Below are 18,588 nucleotides of genomic sequence, written 5' to 3' on the forward strand. Positions count from 1 at the left end.
ATGTCCTAATTTCACCATCATATTTAAGGGACAGTTTTGCTGGGTACATAATTCTTGGTTGGAAATTTTTCTCTTTCAGGGTTTTATTTATACCATCCCATTGTCTTCTTGCCTGCATGGTTTCTGTTGAGAAATCAGAGCTTAGTCTTATTGGTTGCCCCTTGTAGGTAACTTTTCGTTTTTCCCATGCTACTCTCATGATTCTTTCTTTGTTTTTGGTTTTGGTAAGTTTGATGATGATATGTCTGGGTGATTTTCTTTTGGGGGGCTATCCTATTTGGGGTTCGTTGGACTTCCTGAATGGATATATTCTCATCTTTCAACAAATTCTCTTCCAACAAATCTTCCACAATTTTCTCTGTGCTTTTGTCTGTCTCTTCCTGTTCTGGAATTCCAATGACACATAGGTTATTCTTTTTGATGGTATCCCACAAGAATCTTAGGCTTTCTTCATTTTGTTTTTCATCTTTTTTCTGATTTATCCCTTTCCAAAGTATTCAAGTATTTGCCTTCAATCTCCCTAATTTTGTCTTCCATTGATTCAATTCTGCTCCTTTGACCATTCAGTGTGTTATTTATTTCTGGAAATTTAGTATTAATCTTCTGGATTTCTGTGTGTAGATTTTGTATCATTTCTAATTTTTCATTTATTTTGTCATTTTGTTCTTATATTGTCTTTCAAAATTGTTCTAGGGTTTTCTCTGTGTTTTCCTTGATCTGTTTCTCAATTTGTTGAAGATGCCGAAATATAATTCTTTTGAATTCCTTATCAGGGAGTTTAATGCTACATCGTCCTCAATGACATGTTTTGGATCTGTATCCTGGTCCCTTATTTCTCCTGATTTATGTTGCTTCTTTGTGTAGACTGTGATGCTCTGTTGTCTCCGAGGCATTGTGATGTTTTTGTGCTTATATTTATTTGGTGATTGTATGGTGGAGTGACTTGCCCACAATTTTAATTTTCTTTGTCTTGTTTGTATGTTATCTATGCGAGCAGGGTACTGTGCTCCTCTATTCGCTCATTGACAGCACTAGCTCACTACCTCTCCCCTTTCCTGTTATCAGCCTCTAATATGTCCCTGATGACCTTGGCAAATAGACCCTATTCTTAGGTCCCTGGAATCTGAATGAGAATGCTATTACTTTAAAATCCAAAATGTCTGCCACTAGTAAAGATTCAAAATGGCTGTGCCCTGGTTCACTTTAAATATCCAAAATGGCCACCGCTTGTAAACATTCAAAATGGCTGCGTCTTTGGTCACTTTAAATATCTAAAATGGCTTCCACTTGTAAACATTCGAAACGGCTGTGCCCTCAGTCACTTTAAATATCCAAAATGGCTGCCGTGTGTAAACAATCAAAATGGCTGCACCCTCCGGACAACAGAAAGTAACCAGCTCAGGTTGTCTCCCTCCTTGCTGTTTCCCTTCCTAGTTATACGCCACCAGCACAATTGTCCCTGAAGCCCTTGGTGACCAGGCTGATCTTTAGGTCAATCCTCAGGTTCCAACACCATGTGGAAATATTCAGGCTGTTGATCCCATCAGAGGAGCTGACAGTCTGCAGCTCTGACTCTCTCTGTACTCACTGTTTTCACTCAGGTTTTTCCACCAGTTGTGCCTAATCCACTTCTATATAGTTCCTTTCAAAGTTCAGGGATCCAGTATTATCTTCTGTAACTCTGTCAATTGGTTTTTCTTTTCTTTGTTGAAGAAGGTCTGTGTCACTTATCTGCCTATTCCTCCATCTTACCAGTAGTATGGAATAACTGGTTTTAAATGATGTTAATTTTGAAAATGGCCAGGTATCACTGGTAAAGTCACCATGTGAAGTCTCAATTTAACTATCCAGGTAGTTAGTTAACTTAAATAAGTAATATTCATAAGAATATTTTCAAACCAATGACTAAAGCATAGGTAAATTATCTAGACAAAGATTCAAAATGAAATTGTCTTTTGAAGAAAAAAAAAAGCACTTTCTAAAAGAAATATTTCTGCTAGAGATTCTTCATGTTTTTTTTTTTTTTTTTAAACACTAAAACCAACTCTGGTAGCATAGTGCCTAAGGCACTTGACTGCTAACCAGAAGGTCGGCAGTTCAAACCCACTCCTCAAAAGGAAGTGGGGCAATCTATTTCCATAGTGATACCGCCTCAGAGACCCAAGGAGGGGTTGTTATGAGTCGGGTCCAACTCGACGGCACATAACAAGAACAGATTAAGAAACACTTTCTACACATTACTTTATTTAATACTCACAATTCTACAAGGTAGAAATTCACCCGCATTTCCATTTTACTAACATTAAAATTGAGAATTAGAGACATTAGGAAACCAGCCAGCTAGTTAGGATTCTTTTGTCTACAATTCATATCCCTTTGTCTAGAAATGAATCTTAATGTCGATAAAAGTAATGAATTCAAGAACTGCAACAAACTGATCCAATCTTGACCTTAGAAAGATTTTAGTTATATCAATAGGAGTCCCTGATTGGTGTGAACATTTTAGTATTTGACCACCAATGAATGTCCTGTAATTCAAACCCACCCAGAGGCATCTCAGAAGACAGGCCCTAGTGGTCGGCTTCCCAAGGGTCACAGCCTTGAAAATCCTACGCAGCCCAGTGCTACACTCTGCAATGCACAGGATCACCAAACTCATTGTCGTGGAGTGGGACCCGACTCCGAGTGACTCCTCCTTGGATTTCCAAGGTGGTATCACTGCAGAAGTAGATTGTTCAACCTTCCTTCTGAAGAGTGGCTGGTGGGTTTGAACCACCAGCCTTCTAGTCAGCAGTCAAAACCCTCAGGCACTACACTACCAGAGCTCCTATAGGATCACCAAGATTTGGAAACTGACTCAATGGCAACTGGGTTAGTTTTTAGTTTATTTTACATCAGTAATACTGAAAGACATCAATACACTCTCTAGTTCACATATGCTCTCCCAGGAGAAAGTATGTCAATCATATGTGGACAGTTAACCAAGAGGAAGCAGAAATACCACAGCCCTCTCCCACTTGGGACAAGTTAGACAGAAAAGAACAAAGAAAGAGGAAGAGGTAGGAACAAGGGAAGAAGGAAAAGAATATGGTAATTAGGGTTATGTGTCAACTTGGCTGGGCCTGGTTTTGAGTGGTTGGGCAGTTGGGTGTAGTTTTTCCCCATGATAAGACTGGTAATCAACCCCATGGTAGAATCTGCTGTGAGTAGCTGAGTAGCTGCCTTAGGGATGTGCTCTCCTTCCAGTAAATAAGAAAAAGTTTTAAGAAAGGTCTCAAGCTTTTTGGCATGCTTGAATCATGCATTTAGCCAAGTCTTCATCTCAATACCCTGCCATCTTGCCTGATGATACTGGGACTGTTTCTGGCTTCAACTAGTGGCCTGCCGTGTTGCTGGATGATCTTGGAACTGCGCTGTTTTACCTGTCGACCTAGGGTTTGTCAGCCTCTGCAGCCAGGAGCTAAGTTAAAAAAAGCCTCCAGCTTCAGTGGGCTGAGAGCAAGAGGCTGAGCTAAAGCCCAAGGTTAAGAGGGTTTCACCCAGCCCTTAAAGCTGAATGGCATGTTTAAATGACACTTCTAGCCTCTTAAATTGTAAGAGAATAAATTCCTATTTGTTAAAGCCATCCATTTGTGGTATGTCTGTTATAGTAGCATGGAGAACCAAACAGGGAGGAAAGAGTGAAAGAGAAAAAAACTCTTGAATAGTAAATTCCTTGGTTCTACCCAACCTTCAAGGGAGCCCCAGTGGCACATCAGTTAAAGTGCTAGGCTGATAATCAAAAGGTCAACAGTTCAAACCCACCAGCAGCTCTGTGGGAGAAAAGGCTTGGCAAAAGATTATAGCCTATAACCCCTGAAACTACAGAGCCAAGATAATCTTTGAAACTTAAACAAAAATATTTGCTAAAGTCATCTTAAAACCAAACAGTTTAGCATAACTAGTAAAAAAAGGTCTTCCTTAAGCATTATGCTCTTTTAAGAATTATATGGGATTAAATTAATAACAGAAACTCAAAAGATTAGATCAGAAACTTAAGAAGATCATTTGTTTATGTTAACAAGGGAAGAATAATTCAGAAAAGGAGGGTGAGAAGGTCACACATCTTGAATGTAATCAGTCACTAAATTATACACGTAGAAACTGCTGAATTGGTTTATGTTTTGCTGTGTATATTCTCAACAACAGCAAAATAAATTAAATCTCAAAGAAGAAGGAAAAAAAAACATTATGGCTTAGGAAACTCTATGGGGCAGTTCTACTCTGTCCTACAGGGTTACCATGAGTCAGAATGACTCAATGACACATAACAAAACCCAGCCTTCAACTGGACACCTAGAAACAGATTTACTGCTGCCAGCCTCAGACTCCACATTAAATATTTAACAGCTTCTACAATAACAATCAATTAACACAGTGCAGGCAGTAATTTAAACATACCTTAAAAATAAGTTCTGGAGAAGAAGCTGCCACCTCTTCTATGTCAATGCCGCCCTGGGGACTGCCCACCAGAACGGGGCCATTGCAAGCCCGATCCATCAGAATTGCCAAGTATGTTTCTCTGGAAATGTCCAGGGCTTCAGCCACCATAACCTATTAGTAGGAAAGTCAAATTAATTCAGTATTGAGTTGATTTTCACTTGGAAATCTATATAAACTCACAACACAAATCAAACAGCTTCATTTTCAGGCTCTTAAAACCCAGCAAGTGAGCTTCCAGAGATTTGAGAGTTCTGCTCTCTTGGTACACAGTGCCATTTTCACCTCTTTAATTGATCCTGTTAACTTGTTCAAGTGACAGGTATTTGGTTTGCCTCAAGGAACCTTCTCACTTTAATCTTTTTTTGTTTTTTTCCTTCCTCGAGAAACCCTCACACTTAAATAAAACTCTAGGGAAGGAGCTGTTATTTTAATTTGAAATATTAATAGTACATATATATTACTATTAAGGAGCGCTGATAGGACAGTGCCTAAGGCATTTGACTGCTAACCAGAAGGTTAGTTGTTCAAATCCATCAGCTGTTCCACAGAAAGAAAAGAGAGCAATGTACTTGCATAAAGATTTACCAACTCAGAAAAACAATGGAGGTTCTATGAGTTGGAATAACTAGATGGCAGTGAGTGTGGTTTTTTCCTTCTTCTTCTTCTTTGTAATATTACTGTGCTAATTTTTCTCAGATTCCACTGTTAGAAAATCAAGTTTGACTATCAAAGAAGGATTCTTTTTACAGTACATCTGATGTAACATATGTTTATTGTATTTATCTCCTGGATCACTATATTTTATTTCATTTTATACTTTCTTTTAAATTATAAACAAAATATTCGCTTGTTCAAAAATCCTGCAAATGGTATCAAAAGTGTATAAACTAAAAAGTGAAAGTACCTCACTACTGTATACCCCCACCAAACAAACACACACACTTTGGGCACCATCATCAAGAGAGCAGTGGTGATTCAGTGACAGAATTCTCACCTTCCATAAATGAGACACAGGAGGCTCCATTCAATGCACTTCATGTGCAACCAACACTTCTCCATCAGTGGAGGCCTACATCCTGCTATGATGCTGAACAGCTTTCAGTGGAGCTTATAGACTAACACAGACTAAGGAGAAAGGCCTGGTGACTGACTTCTGAAAATCAGCCAATAAAAACCCTATGAATTAGATGGTCTTTCATCCAATCTGCAATCACTTGTGGGGGAGAGCACATGACCAGGCAGCCGTTAGTTCCACTGTTCATGGGGTCCCAAGAATTATGGGCTGACTCTACAAGCAGCTAACAAGAACAAGCCACGGTGGCCACTGGCACACATGGAACCTTTGGGATAATTATAAAAAGGTGCCCTTTCCTCTGGGAGAATCGGGCCACATGCCAGGACCATGATCAAGCAAGAGGCAGGCTGGAGGGATGGAAATGAGCCCTCACTTCCTGCCTCAGCCTAGTACCCTTTTGTTCTACACAACTTCAACAAGTGAATGTAGCAACTCTCTCAAGAAAAATCAAGACCAACTCTTCAGTCTTTTTTCAATACACCTGCAAACATTACAGTAATGGAATCATCTTATGCATGGGAACATATCATATGTACTAGAATTCCTTTCTTAATTTAATACTCCAGTGTGAACATCTTTCCAAGATCTCTCTTCATAGTGACCGCAAGTACATATATGCCGAAAGTTATTTAACCCTGGTGCTGCAAATAGTTAAAATACTCAGCTGCTAACTGAAAGGATGGAGGTTTAAGTCTACTCAGAGGCACCTCAAAACAAAAGCCTAGTGACCTACTTTGAAAAAAACAGCCACTGAAAAGCCTATGGTCATAGTTCTACTTTGACACACATGGCCTCACCATGAGTCAGCTCAATGGCAACTAATGGTGGTGGTGATTTCATCAAGTCCTAAACCAAAACCAAACCAAATCTGCTGCTGTCAAGTTGATTTTGCCTCATAGTGACCACAGAGGACAGGACAAAACTGTCCCATAGGATTTCCAAGACTGTGATCTTTACAGAAGTAAACTGCCGCTTCTTTCTCCTGCGCTGACCTTGTGTCCAGCAGCTGAGCGCTCTAATCACTGAACCACCAGAGCACCCTACCATGCTCTACTCATAGGTATTTATGTGCCTTTCAATATTCTAAACTGCTACTTCACTGATTATTTTTATACGTGTCATTTTTCATTTGCTTTAGGATTTTGGTAGATAAGGCCCTTGGAACAATAATGGCTAGGATTTAGGTTTTTCATATTTAAAATTCTGGTAAGCACTATCAAATTGTCCTCCAGAGAGGCTATACCAACTTATATTCCCAATGAGAAGGTACAAGATATCTTCAATGAGTTTTTAAAGAAAATAAGAACACTCCCATAAATAATTAGTAACTGAACTGAAAATAAGAACACTTACACTGCTTTTCCTAAAAGTAATTAAAAAATAGGTTTTACAAAAAAATTGGTTAAACAGCATTTGATTTTAGCTACCCAGATGGCACAAAAAAAAGTTTTAAGATACATATAATAAATACATGATGATTTAAAAAGATATAATGTAATGAATACATAACTCCTTCCTGAAAAGTTTTTCAAATTTTGATAGAACTTATCACCACTGAAAAGGAGCCCTGGTGGCAAAGTGGCTAAGTGCTAAGCTGCTGACCAAAAAGTGGGTGGTTCAAATACACTGGCATTGCCATGGAATAAAGAGGAGGCAGTCTGCTTCCATAAAAATTTACAGCCTTGGAAACCCTATGGGACAGCTCTACTCTGTCCTATAAGGTCCCAGTGAGTTGTAATCCATTTGGCAGTGGGTCTTGTTTTATGGTTATCACTAGTTAAAAAGAAAGAGCTCTGGTAGCGTAGTGCCTAAAGAAAATACCTTATACGAGGTTTCGTATCAATTCTTTTATCACAAATGGCTAGTAGGGTTGTTGTTGTTGTTGTTATATGCCATCGAGTCGGCCCCGACTCATAGCGACCCCTCCTTGGGTTTCTGAGGCAGTATCACTACGGAAGTAGGATTGTCCAACCTTCCTTCCAAGGAGTGGCTGGTGGGTTTGAACCACCAGCCATCTGGTTAGCAGTCAAGTGCCTTAGGCACTATGCTACCAGAGCTCCCGGCTAGTAGGGTATGCGTATATAAAAAGTACTGCTTGACACACAGTGTTAGATTTACCTAGAACCATTCTGATTTCAAGTTGGTTGTTCTTTCCAATAATACAGGAAAATGAATGTGAATTTATTAGTGAACACCTACCTTTCCTTCACCCTTTAGGTTGTCTGAAACAAGTTTCAGAATTTCTGATTTAGGAGTAGGAAAATATTGGAAGTAGAAATAGTTAGTATTATTCTTTCCTCATCAAATACATTAACTTAAGTTTATAGAAATAACATAATATGGAACAACTTTAAGACAAACATTATAGTTAAGACAATCAGTTATTTCTCTAGAAGAAGAAAGCTGTTTTGAGAAATATGGTAGGCACAAAAATACCAAATGAGGAACATGTTCTATTTGTGCTTTCAAGTCTACTGGCACAACCACTATTCACTTTCTAATGTAGAGTTATTCTAGTAAATAAGATTTAAAGATTTTTCATAGTTATTCTTAGAAGCAACACAACATCATATCTTTTTAGGACAAGTGTCGTTCAAGAATCCTATTCTTAATCTTCGAAGATGTTGACAGATGTGCTTTGCATTCCATCAAAATTCTATTTGCAAAAGACCAGATGCTGTCTCAAACAACTCCTTCTTGATAGAAATAATGTATTATTCTTTACAAAAAAAGTCCCCAGGAAAATGAAAGCAACCGACAGAAAATTCAAGACATTTTACACAAAGCTCATTTTTCAATGTTAGTATGCCATCTAACAGGATGCCAGAACATTTCAGAAACTGTTATAGAGAGAATCTAAATGGACTCCGTGAACACTCATCCCATGAGACGCTTAGTTAGACACATTCTGAAAAAGCCTCATCCATGAATTACACAAGTAATGTCATAAGCACTTCCCTTCTAGAGTCCTCTTGCATAAAAAGCTTTTTAACTTCCTTTATCCTATTTGACCACCGAACGTTTTAATTTGTAACAGGACTCTGAATAAATAAGATTATATACTTTCAATTTTGAACTGCCCCTTTGTGGATCAGTAACCACTAGTGACACTAAAACATGGACAACATGAGGAGGAACACTGTCTCACATCCTGCATTACTGTCCCAAGCAGCATGCAACACACTGGCACACATTAAGAAACAAATATATGGTGTGTTGTTTTCTTAAATAAAACTTAGAAACAGAAAGTTTCTATAATCCAGGGGAGTCTCCCTAGAGGCATCTTAGAAGAAAGGCCAAAAAATTGGCCATTGAAAATCCTTTGTAGCACAGCTCTACCTTAACCATATGGGATGCCATGAGTCAAAAATGACTCAGTGACAATCCATTTTGGTTTATAATCTGGGGACTTCAGTTTTGAGAAGATGGAGTAGATGCACTGTAGTGCAGTTAATTATTTAGTATTGTTGTCTGCCACAGTCTTCCATTTTGTGATGTACTGTAAATCCTAGCCTCTGTGTCTGTGGATATGGTCCCATTTCATGTCCTTTATGTTAATGAAGCAGGATTAGGGGGTTATGTAACTTGAGTCTCTGCCTTACTAGAGGGTGTGACTCAAGTCACTACACTTAGTTTCCCTGAGTGAATGGTCTGCATTCAATGTATATGAATACTTTGGCAAAGTTCTCTCTCTGGTGCTGGATCCTGTATCTGCTTCATCATCATTTGACCCCTGGTTCTTGGGACTTCAGCTAGCCCAACATCTGCCCTGATTCATCAGCTTCCACAGTACTGTGAACCAGCAGCCTATTGTCTAACCTGCCAATTTGTGTTCATTAGCCCCTGCAACCACATGAGTGGGGAGAATCCTCCAGACTGATGCCTGATCCACGGATTTGGGACTTAACCAAACTCTTTAACCATGTGAGCCATTTCCTGTATTATCCTTTTGTGAGTTCTCTGAGACCTTATAGTGAGTTACAGAACCTTAAGATGGGAGGCAGAGTACTGAGAGGCAGAGTAATAGCTGATGTTAGAGATGAGGGAGTAGTACAGCAGTTTGGAAAAGTTGGACATTTGCTCCACTTCATAGGAGCCAACCTTGTGCTGATCCTTCAAAAAGAAATTATTCAAGCAAGTACCTTTCCCTATTCTTTTTGGTAAGTACAAATAAAAACCTTAGACATGATATTAAAACAAATTAATATTAGCTAGGGCCCTCAGGATCCAAGGAACTACATGGTGATGAGTTCCCTGGGTTTCCTTTTTGCCTCTTAAATCTCAAATATGTACTGGAGATGCCAGCAAGCCAGACACACCAAAAGCACAGACAAAAAAATCCTCAGGCCCATATGGTTTCACTAGAGAATTGTACCAAACATTTAAATAAGAATTATCATCAACTTTAAATAATCCTTTCCAGAAAATAGAAAAAGAAAGAGTATCTCTCAATTCATTTTATATATTTGCCTAATAGCAAAATCAGGGGGGGAAAAATGCAAAACAGAAAAACTACACACCAATATCCCTCATGAATATCCATGTAAAAATTCTTAACAAAATAGTGTGTTGTTGTTATTAGGGGCTGTTAAGCCTCCAGAGTTGAATCCATTTGTTCAAACATCTCAGTGGGTATTCGTCAATTCTGTCAATAGTTAACAAAATATTAGAATATATAAACAAGTAATATATAGGCTCTGGTGGCATAGTGCCCAAGTCATTTGACTGCTAACCAGAAGGCTGGCAGTTCAAACCCATCAGCCACTCCTTGGAAGGAAGAGTAGGCAATGTATTTCCATAGAGATACAATCTCAGAAACCCAAGGAGGGGTCACTATGAGTTGAATCTACTTGATGGTAGCAAGTTTGGTCTTGGCTTTTATACACTATGATCAAGTGGGTTCATACTAGGGATACAAAGATTTTCAGTATTTGAAAATCAATACTGTCAACTGCATTAACAGGCTAAAGAAAAAAGTTCATGATTATATCAATTAATGCAGAGAGAACTCGTATGACAGCATTCCCCATCTATCCAAGACAAGAATGCTCAAAAAAATGAAATACAGGGGTGTTTCCTCAGCTTGATGGAGGGCATCGACAAAACACCTGGAACTAATACTGTACGTGTAATAGTGAAAGAGTGAATGCTTTCCCCTCCTTAAGACTGGGAACAAAGCAAGGATGACTCAGCATAATGCAGGAAGTGCTACCCGGCAAAATAGGGAAAGAAAAAGTATACATACTAGAAAAGAAATTATCCTTATTTACAGATGACATGATCGATTATGTAAAAAATCCCAAAGAATCTACCAAAAAACTAAAACTTGATACTAAGTGGGTACTGCAAAAATCAATGAATTTCTATACATGAGTAGTGGACACATGGGCACCAAAACTGAGAATCTAGTAACATTTATAATGGCTAAAAAAAAATGAAATATTTAGTTGTAAATCTAAAACATGTACCACACTTGTATGCTTAGAACTACAAAATGCTGATGAAAAAAAATAAACTAGATCTAAGAAAATGGAGAGACACATCATGAATTGGAACACTCAAAAACACCTCTGCCACTGAGTCAATTCTGACTTATAGCAACCCCATAGGACAGACATAGGAGAAATTTCCCTAGGGTTTCCAAGGCTCTCAATCTTTACAAAGAAGCAGACTACCTCAGCTATCCCAAGCTGAATGGCTGGTAGCTTCAAACCACTGACCCCTTAGTTAGCAGCCTAATGCTTTTAACCACAGCACCGCCAGAGCAATTCTCTCTAAATTACTGATATACAGGTTCATCAAAATTCTATCAAAATCCCAGCAAGCTTTTTTTGTAGATAGAGCTAAAATTACTGATATTTATATAGATAGCCATAGAAACTAGAATAGCTAAGACAGTTTTTAAAAGAATAAACTGAGAAGAATCAGTCTGCCTAATTAAAAACTTATTACAGTAACAGTAATCAAGACTGTGTGATATTGGTAGAGGGATATTCATATGTATTAATGGAACAGAAGAGAAAACCCAAAAATAGATCCACAGAAATATGCTCACTACATTTTTGATGGAAATGCAAAAGCAATGTGATGGAGGAAAGATAGCCTTTTCAACAAAACGTATTACAGCAACACAGTAGGGGTGGGAGGATCTATTATCTAAGCCTCACATATTATATAAAAATTAACTCAAAATGGATCATAGACTTAAGTGGGAATGCAAAACTACAAAATGTTTAGGAAAAAAATGGGAGAAAATCTTTGGTATATAGGCTATAGTCAGTTGCCATCAAGTCAATGGTGATTCATTACAAACTCCCTTGTGTTCAAACTCATGGTGTCTCTTGGGTGGGTTTGAACCATCAATCTTTTGGCCAGCAGTTGAGTGCTAAATCTTTTGCACCACCCAGAAATCTGGTATATGACTAATTAAAGAATTCTTGGACTTGATCCTAGAAGTACAATTCACAAAAGGAAACACTGATAAGCATGTCAACATGAAAATTAAACATGTTCTCCTTACAGAGGATGAAAAGACAAGCTAAGACTGTTGTTGTTGTTATTTGCCGTCGAGTCGACCCCGACTCATAGCGACCCCTCCTTGGGTTTCCGAGGCAGTATCACTACGGAAGTAGGATTGCCCAACGTTCCTTCCAAGGAGTGGAAATTATTTGAAAACCACACATATGACCAAGGATTAGTATCAAAAATAACCCTCAAAACTCAACAGTTTCTTTTTTTAAAAAAAGAAAAACACACATCTATTTAGAAGATGAACAAAACACATAGAGACATTTCACCAAAGAAGATGTACAAGTGACAAAGGATACGAAAAGATGTTCAGCATCAACGGGGAAATACAAATTAGAACCATAAAGAGATTATTACTACATACCTAACTGGAAGAAATACAGAGCCATCTACTTCTGAAAAAATCGGCCACTGAAAACCTTGTGAATAGTAGTGAAACACCTGTCAGAACAGCTAAAACAAAAAATAATGACACTTTGGGGAGGGGGTCACGGAAGGGACCAGGTATGCTGGTCTGATAGACCCTGATGGAACCACTGAGACTATGGTCCCTTGTTGCCCTTTAGGTCTGGAAATAAACCCACACCTGTGGCTTCCAGCCAAACAAAAGACAGGCACATGAGGTGAACATTTACAATAGGCAGATACATTCCTTGGAGAGAACAATCATGGAAGATTAGAAAGGCTGTGTGTGCACAGGGACAGCTCAGGGGGCAGGAGTGCATGGACAGATGGACACAGGAAAGAGGTCACTATCTGCAGGAAATGGGAGGGGAGCTGTTGCATTGTGGTTAATTGTAGTCAATGTCATGAGACAAAGTGTATGTGAACTGCTGTATGGAAAGTGAATTTGCTCTGTAAACTTTCACCCAAATCACAATGAAATAAATAAATAAAAATAAAATGACACTACAATGCAGTAAAATGTTAAAAGTGTTTGTAGCTGAAAGATGGGACTAAAGAATTATGTATTCTTATTCTTTCAGCTTCTCAATATTTTCCAAACTATCTTCACTAAGCATGTGTCGTTGTTGTTGTTAGGTGCTGTAGAGTCATCTCTGACTCACAGCGATCCTATGTACAACAGAACGAAACTCTCACCAGTCCTGTGCCAGCCTTATGATGCTTGCTATATCTGAGCCCATCCTTGCAGCCAGTTAGTCAATCTATCTTGTTGAGGGCCTTCCCCTTTTTCAATGACCCTCCACTTTACCAAGAGTGATATCAGTCTCCACTGAAAAGTGAGCCATGGTGCTTTGGAACAACTAAGGGAAAAGAGGAAGTGAGCCAGCAGTGGTTTAGAACAACTAAGGGAGACAAACTTGTCTGTCAGTTTGGCATACTGTGGTGGTGTGTGTGTTGCTGTGAGGCTAGAGGCTATGCCATGAGTGTTTCAAATGCCACCCAGGGTGGACAGGTTTCAGTAGAGCTTCCAGAATAAGACAGGCTTGGAAGATCTGGAAAAAGGAAGAGGCCATCCACTTCTGCCATCCACTTCTCAAAGAATTGGCTGAACAAATAATCAAATCGATGCAGATTCTGTATGTATGAGCCTCATATACCATTAAAAATCGTTCCTCATTGTCTCAAGCTACAAGGCACACATTAAATTAGAACATCACTAAATTATAACCACTACTAGTTGCCATCAAGTCCACTATGATGCATGGTGAACCCATGTGTATCAGTGTAGAACTGCACTCTTGGTTACAGCTGATCATAAAATTTAAAAAGAAACAAAAGCACTGTGCCAAGTTGTCATGGATTAAATTATGTCCCCCCAAAATATGTGTCAATGTGGCTGAGCCATGATTCTCAGTGGTTTGGCAGTTGTATAATGAAGTAATTTGCAGTTATGTAATGATATGATTATCCTCATGATGTGATCTGATGTGATCAGCCAAACAGGTGTAAGAGAATTAGGGTACAACGCAACACCCTTCCTCAGTTCACAGCCCTGATCCAATGAAAGAAGAATTTCCCTAGGGTGTGGCCTACATCATGTTTTATCTTACAAGAGATAAAAGGAGAGAGAAGGAGGGAGCTCAGTATCACCAAAAAAGAAGAGCCGGGAGCAAAGCATGTCTTTTGGACCTGCAGCCCCTGCACTAAGAACCTCCTATAAGGGGAAGACTGATGCCAACACACATGGAGGTCTTCAAGGGACACTGGACCCACAGATGCTGAAAGGAGACAATAACTTTCCACAAGAGCCGACAGGGATAAGAAAGCCTTCCCCTAGAGCTGGCATCCTAATTTGGACTTTTAGCCCTCTAAACTGTGAGAGAATTAATTTTTGTTTGTTAAAAACACCAACTTGTGGTATTTCTATTCTAGCAGCGCTAGATAACTAAGATATAAGCCAAAAGAAAATTAAGCAACAAAATTAAACACTTTTGAGTTTGAACAATTCTCGCATCTACCTAAGAAGCAATGGGAAAGGGAAATACATAGCCTGTTTGTTGGCACCCTTAATATTTAGAACACCTTTATGCTGTCAGAGTGATGGAGCTAACGACCCATCAGTATTCCACTCTCCCTCCAGTTCAGAAGCCTTTGAAGGGTCAGCATAGATCCTATTATAATAAGTACACCAGGAATCAGTCAGTATTTTTTTTTTTTTTTCAGGTCATGCCAAGAATTTTCCAGAGAACTCCATGAAAAGTAAAAATGGAACATATTTCCTCTGTGTCCCCAACCACTGCACACTAGCAGAGATCATCAATTCATGATGCTGAGTCATCCAAGTGGACAGATGCTACCTCAAACTGTAGCTCTAATTGGCTGTTACAAGGAGGCCTTCTAACCATCTCTTCGCCTGTCAGTTCATTGTACTGTGGTACCTTGGTGTTAATGTGAGCTGGAGGCTATGCCACCAGTATGTCAAATACCAACAGGGTCACTCATGGTGGACATGCTTCAGCAGAGCTTCCACACTAAGACAGATTGGGAAGAAAGAAGGAGCCATTCACTCCTCAAAGAACTGGGACAAATGAAAACTTTATGAATATAAGTGAAACGCTGTCTGATACACTACTGGAAAACTTTATGCATAGCCCTGAAACACTGATACAGTCCCCAAAGATGTGGACCTCAAGTTGGAAGACACTGAAAACAAAGACTGGGAAAGAGCTACCCCCTAAACATAATGGAGATCTTAAAAATGTGGATGGAGTAAAACTTTCAGGACCTGCATTTGATGAAGGGGCATGACTCAAAATGGGAAGAAACAGCCAAAAGCATCCATTAATAATCAAAACATGGAATTTATGACATATGAAGAAAATTGGAACTTGTCAAAATGAAAGGAAAGGTATAAAGATCTATATCCTAGGAATTAGTAAGCTGAAATAGACTGGAATTGGCCATTTTGAATCATACAATCATATATATGATCTAATATGCAAAGAATGGCAAATTAAAGAAGAATGGAGTCATATGCAGTGTCACAAAAAAATGTTTTAACTTCTATCTTAAAACATGATGCTGTCAGTAGGATAATATCCATACGCTTACAAGGAAGACCAGCTAATACTATTATTATTCAAATTTACGCAGCAATCACTAAAGTCAAAAATGAAGAAATTTAAGATTTTTACCAAGTTCTGCAGTCTAAAATTGACCAAACACACACTCAAGATGTACTGATTACTGATAATTTAAATATAAAAGTTGGTAACAAAGAACAATCATTAGTAGTTGGAAAATATGGTCTTAGTTATAGAAATGACACCCAAGATCACATGACAGAGTTTTGGAAGACAAACAATTTATTCATTGCAAACATCTTTTTTCAACCACATAAATGGTGGCTATACATGTTGACCTCACCAGATGGAATACAAAGAATCAGATCGACTACATCTGTGGAAAGAGGCAATGGAGAAGTTCATTATCTTCAGCCAAAACAAGGCCAGGAGCTGACTGTGGAACAGACCATCAATTGCTCCTATATACATTCAAGTTGAAGTTGAAGACAATTAAAACATGTCCACAGGAGCCAAAATGTGACCTTGATTATATCCTACATTTAGATTATATCCCACCTGAAGAACATGTTTGACACATTGAACACCAATGACAGAAAACCAGACAAGTTATGGGATGACAATAAGATCATCCTTTAAAAAACCAAAAGGTCATTAAAAAGACAGGAAAGGAAGAAAAGACCAAAATGAATGTCAGAAGAGACTCTGAAACTTGCCCTTAAACGTAGAGTAGCTAAAGCAAATGGAGGAAATCACAAGATAAAAGAGCTGAACAGAAGATTTCAGAGGCAGCTTGAGGAGACAAAGTCAAATTAAATGAAAGGTGCAAAGACCTGTGGTTAGAAAACCAAAAGGGAAGAACACACTTGGCATTTCTCAAGCTGAAAGAATTGAAGGAAAAAATTCAAGCCTCAAGTTGCAATACTTAAGGAGTCTATGGGTAAAATATTGAATGATACAGGAAGTATCAAAAGAAGATGGGAAGGAATACAGAGTCACTGTATCAAAAAGAATTGGTCAATATTCAACTATTTCAGGAAGTGGCATATGACCAAAAAACAATGGTTTGAAGGAAGACATTCAAGCTGTACTGAAGGAATTGGCAAAACACAAGGCTCCAGGAAGTGATGTAATACCCACTGTTTCAACAAATGGATAAAGAACTGGAAGCACCTACTTGTTTATGTGAAATAATATGGCACACAGCTACCTGGCCAACTGACTGGAAGTGACATATATAGGTACCCACTCAAAAGAAAAGTGATCCAACAAAACGTGGAAATTAACAAACACAATTATCATTAATATTACCTGCAAGTAAAATCTTGCTTAAGATAATTCAAAAATGGTTGGTGCAGGATATTGACAAGAAACTTCCAGAAATATAAGATGGATTCAGAAAAGGATGTGGAACAAGGGATATAACTGCTGATGTCATATGGATCTTGGCTAAAAGCAAAGAATACCAGAAAGATGTTTACCTGTGTTTACTGACTATAAAAAAGCATTCAACTATGCAGATTGTAAAACATTATGGATAATGTTACGAAGAATACAAATTCCAGAACTGTGCTCATAAGGAACCTGTACACTGAACAGGAGGTTGTTGTTCACATAGAATAAGGGGATACTGCATGGTTTAAAATCAGGAATGGTGTGCATCAGGGTTGTATCTTTTCACCATACTTATCCAATCTGCATGCTGAGCAGATAATCTGAGAAGCTGGACTATATGAAGAAGAACATGGCATCAGTACTGGGGGAAGACTCATTAACAACCTGCAATATGTAATGACACAATCTTGTTTGCTGAAAGTCAGTCTTTTGGTTACCTAGGGAGCTCTGGTAGCATAGTGCCTAAGGCAACTCCTCGGAAGGAAGGTTGGACAATCTACTTCTGTAGTGATAGATACCACCTGGGAAACCCAAGGAGGGGTTGCTATGAGTCAGGTCCAACTCGGCGGCACATAACAACAAGAACAGTGCCACTCTAACAGAAAATACCACAAATGGGTAGCTTGAACAAACAGGAGTTTATTCTCCTACAATTTTGGCTAGAAGTCCAAGTTCAAACTGCCAGGCCCTAGGGGCTGCTTGAAAGTCCCTCACCCTTCGGCTTCAGCTCTGCCTCTTGCTCCCGGTCCACTGAAGCTGGAGGCTTTCTTCACTCGAGCAACTGCTGGCTGCTGAGGCTAGAAAATCCAAGGTAGACAAGTAAAAAGGCACAGTCCTGATATTACCAAACTACATGGCAGGCCATTGATTCAAGTCCATTAAGAGTCCCAAAACAGGGGTGAATAGAAGGTCAATCTACCAAATATGAGTGATCAACACAGTGGCATTGAGGAAAAGGAAAACAGAGAGAGGTGCATGGGAGGTACAGACAACAAAGATGAACCCTTTTGCACATACAGTACTGTGCTGTCAGTGAAGACAAACTGACAGGCTGAACTATTAGGTATGTCTATGCAGGGGGGAGTGTGCCCAACACCAAGTATAGGGTTGGCAGACAGTGTTACTACAAGAGAATCTGAATGTTCTATAAGAATTCCCAGGTATACAGTAGAGCTGACGAGGGACAAAGTTGTAGCCACTTCTTGGACACAGCCAGCTACCCACAGGGAGCAAGGAGTTGGACCTGTGGGCTTAGGACCATAGTCCCAGGGGGCATCAAGATTAATTGGCATAACATACTAAACAAAAACATTGTTCTACATTCTGCTTTGGTGAGTAGCAACTGGGATCTTAAAAGCTTGCAAGCGGCCATCTAGATGCAACAATGGGTCTCTCTTATCCAGAGCAAAGAAGAATGAAGACAACCAAAAATGCATGGAAACAATCAGTCCCACCCAGGGACTGGTACACCATGTGATCCTCAGCCTATACAACTATGAGACCAGAAGAACTAGATGGTGCCTGACTACTACTGTCAACCACTTGGAGGGAGATCTATGTAGGAGATCCTGGATAGAGTGGGAGAACAATGTGGAATGAAACTGAAAATCATTTTGAAAA

The 18,588-nt window shown here is 39.0% G+C and overlaps 1 protein-coding gene across 1 annotated transcript in view; it reads right to left on the reverse strand.

Moving 5' to 3' along the window:
* Positions 1 to 18,588, reverse strand: part of SUCLG2 (succinate-CoA ligase GDP-forming subunit beta) — a 392,451-nt gene that overhangs the window by 249,624 nt on the left and 124,239 nt on the right. The window contains exon 5 of the mRNA XM_007946054.2: positions 4,441 to 4,593. Coding sequence (XP_007944245.2) covers positions 4,441 to 4,593 — 153 coding nt within the window. The remainder of the gene's footprint in view (positions 1 to 4,440; positions 4,594 to 18,588) is intronic.

This window comes from Orycteropus afer, unplaced genomic scaffold, assembly GCF_000298275.1.
Source record: "Orycteropus afer afer isolate SDZICR_OR568_19922 unplaced genomic scaffold, OryAfe1.0 scaffold00149, whole genome shotgun sequence".
Taxonomy (NCBI): domain Eukaryota; kingdom Metazoa; phylum Chordata; class Mammalia; order Tubulidentata; family Orycteropodidae; genus Orycteropus; species Orycteropus afer.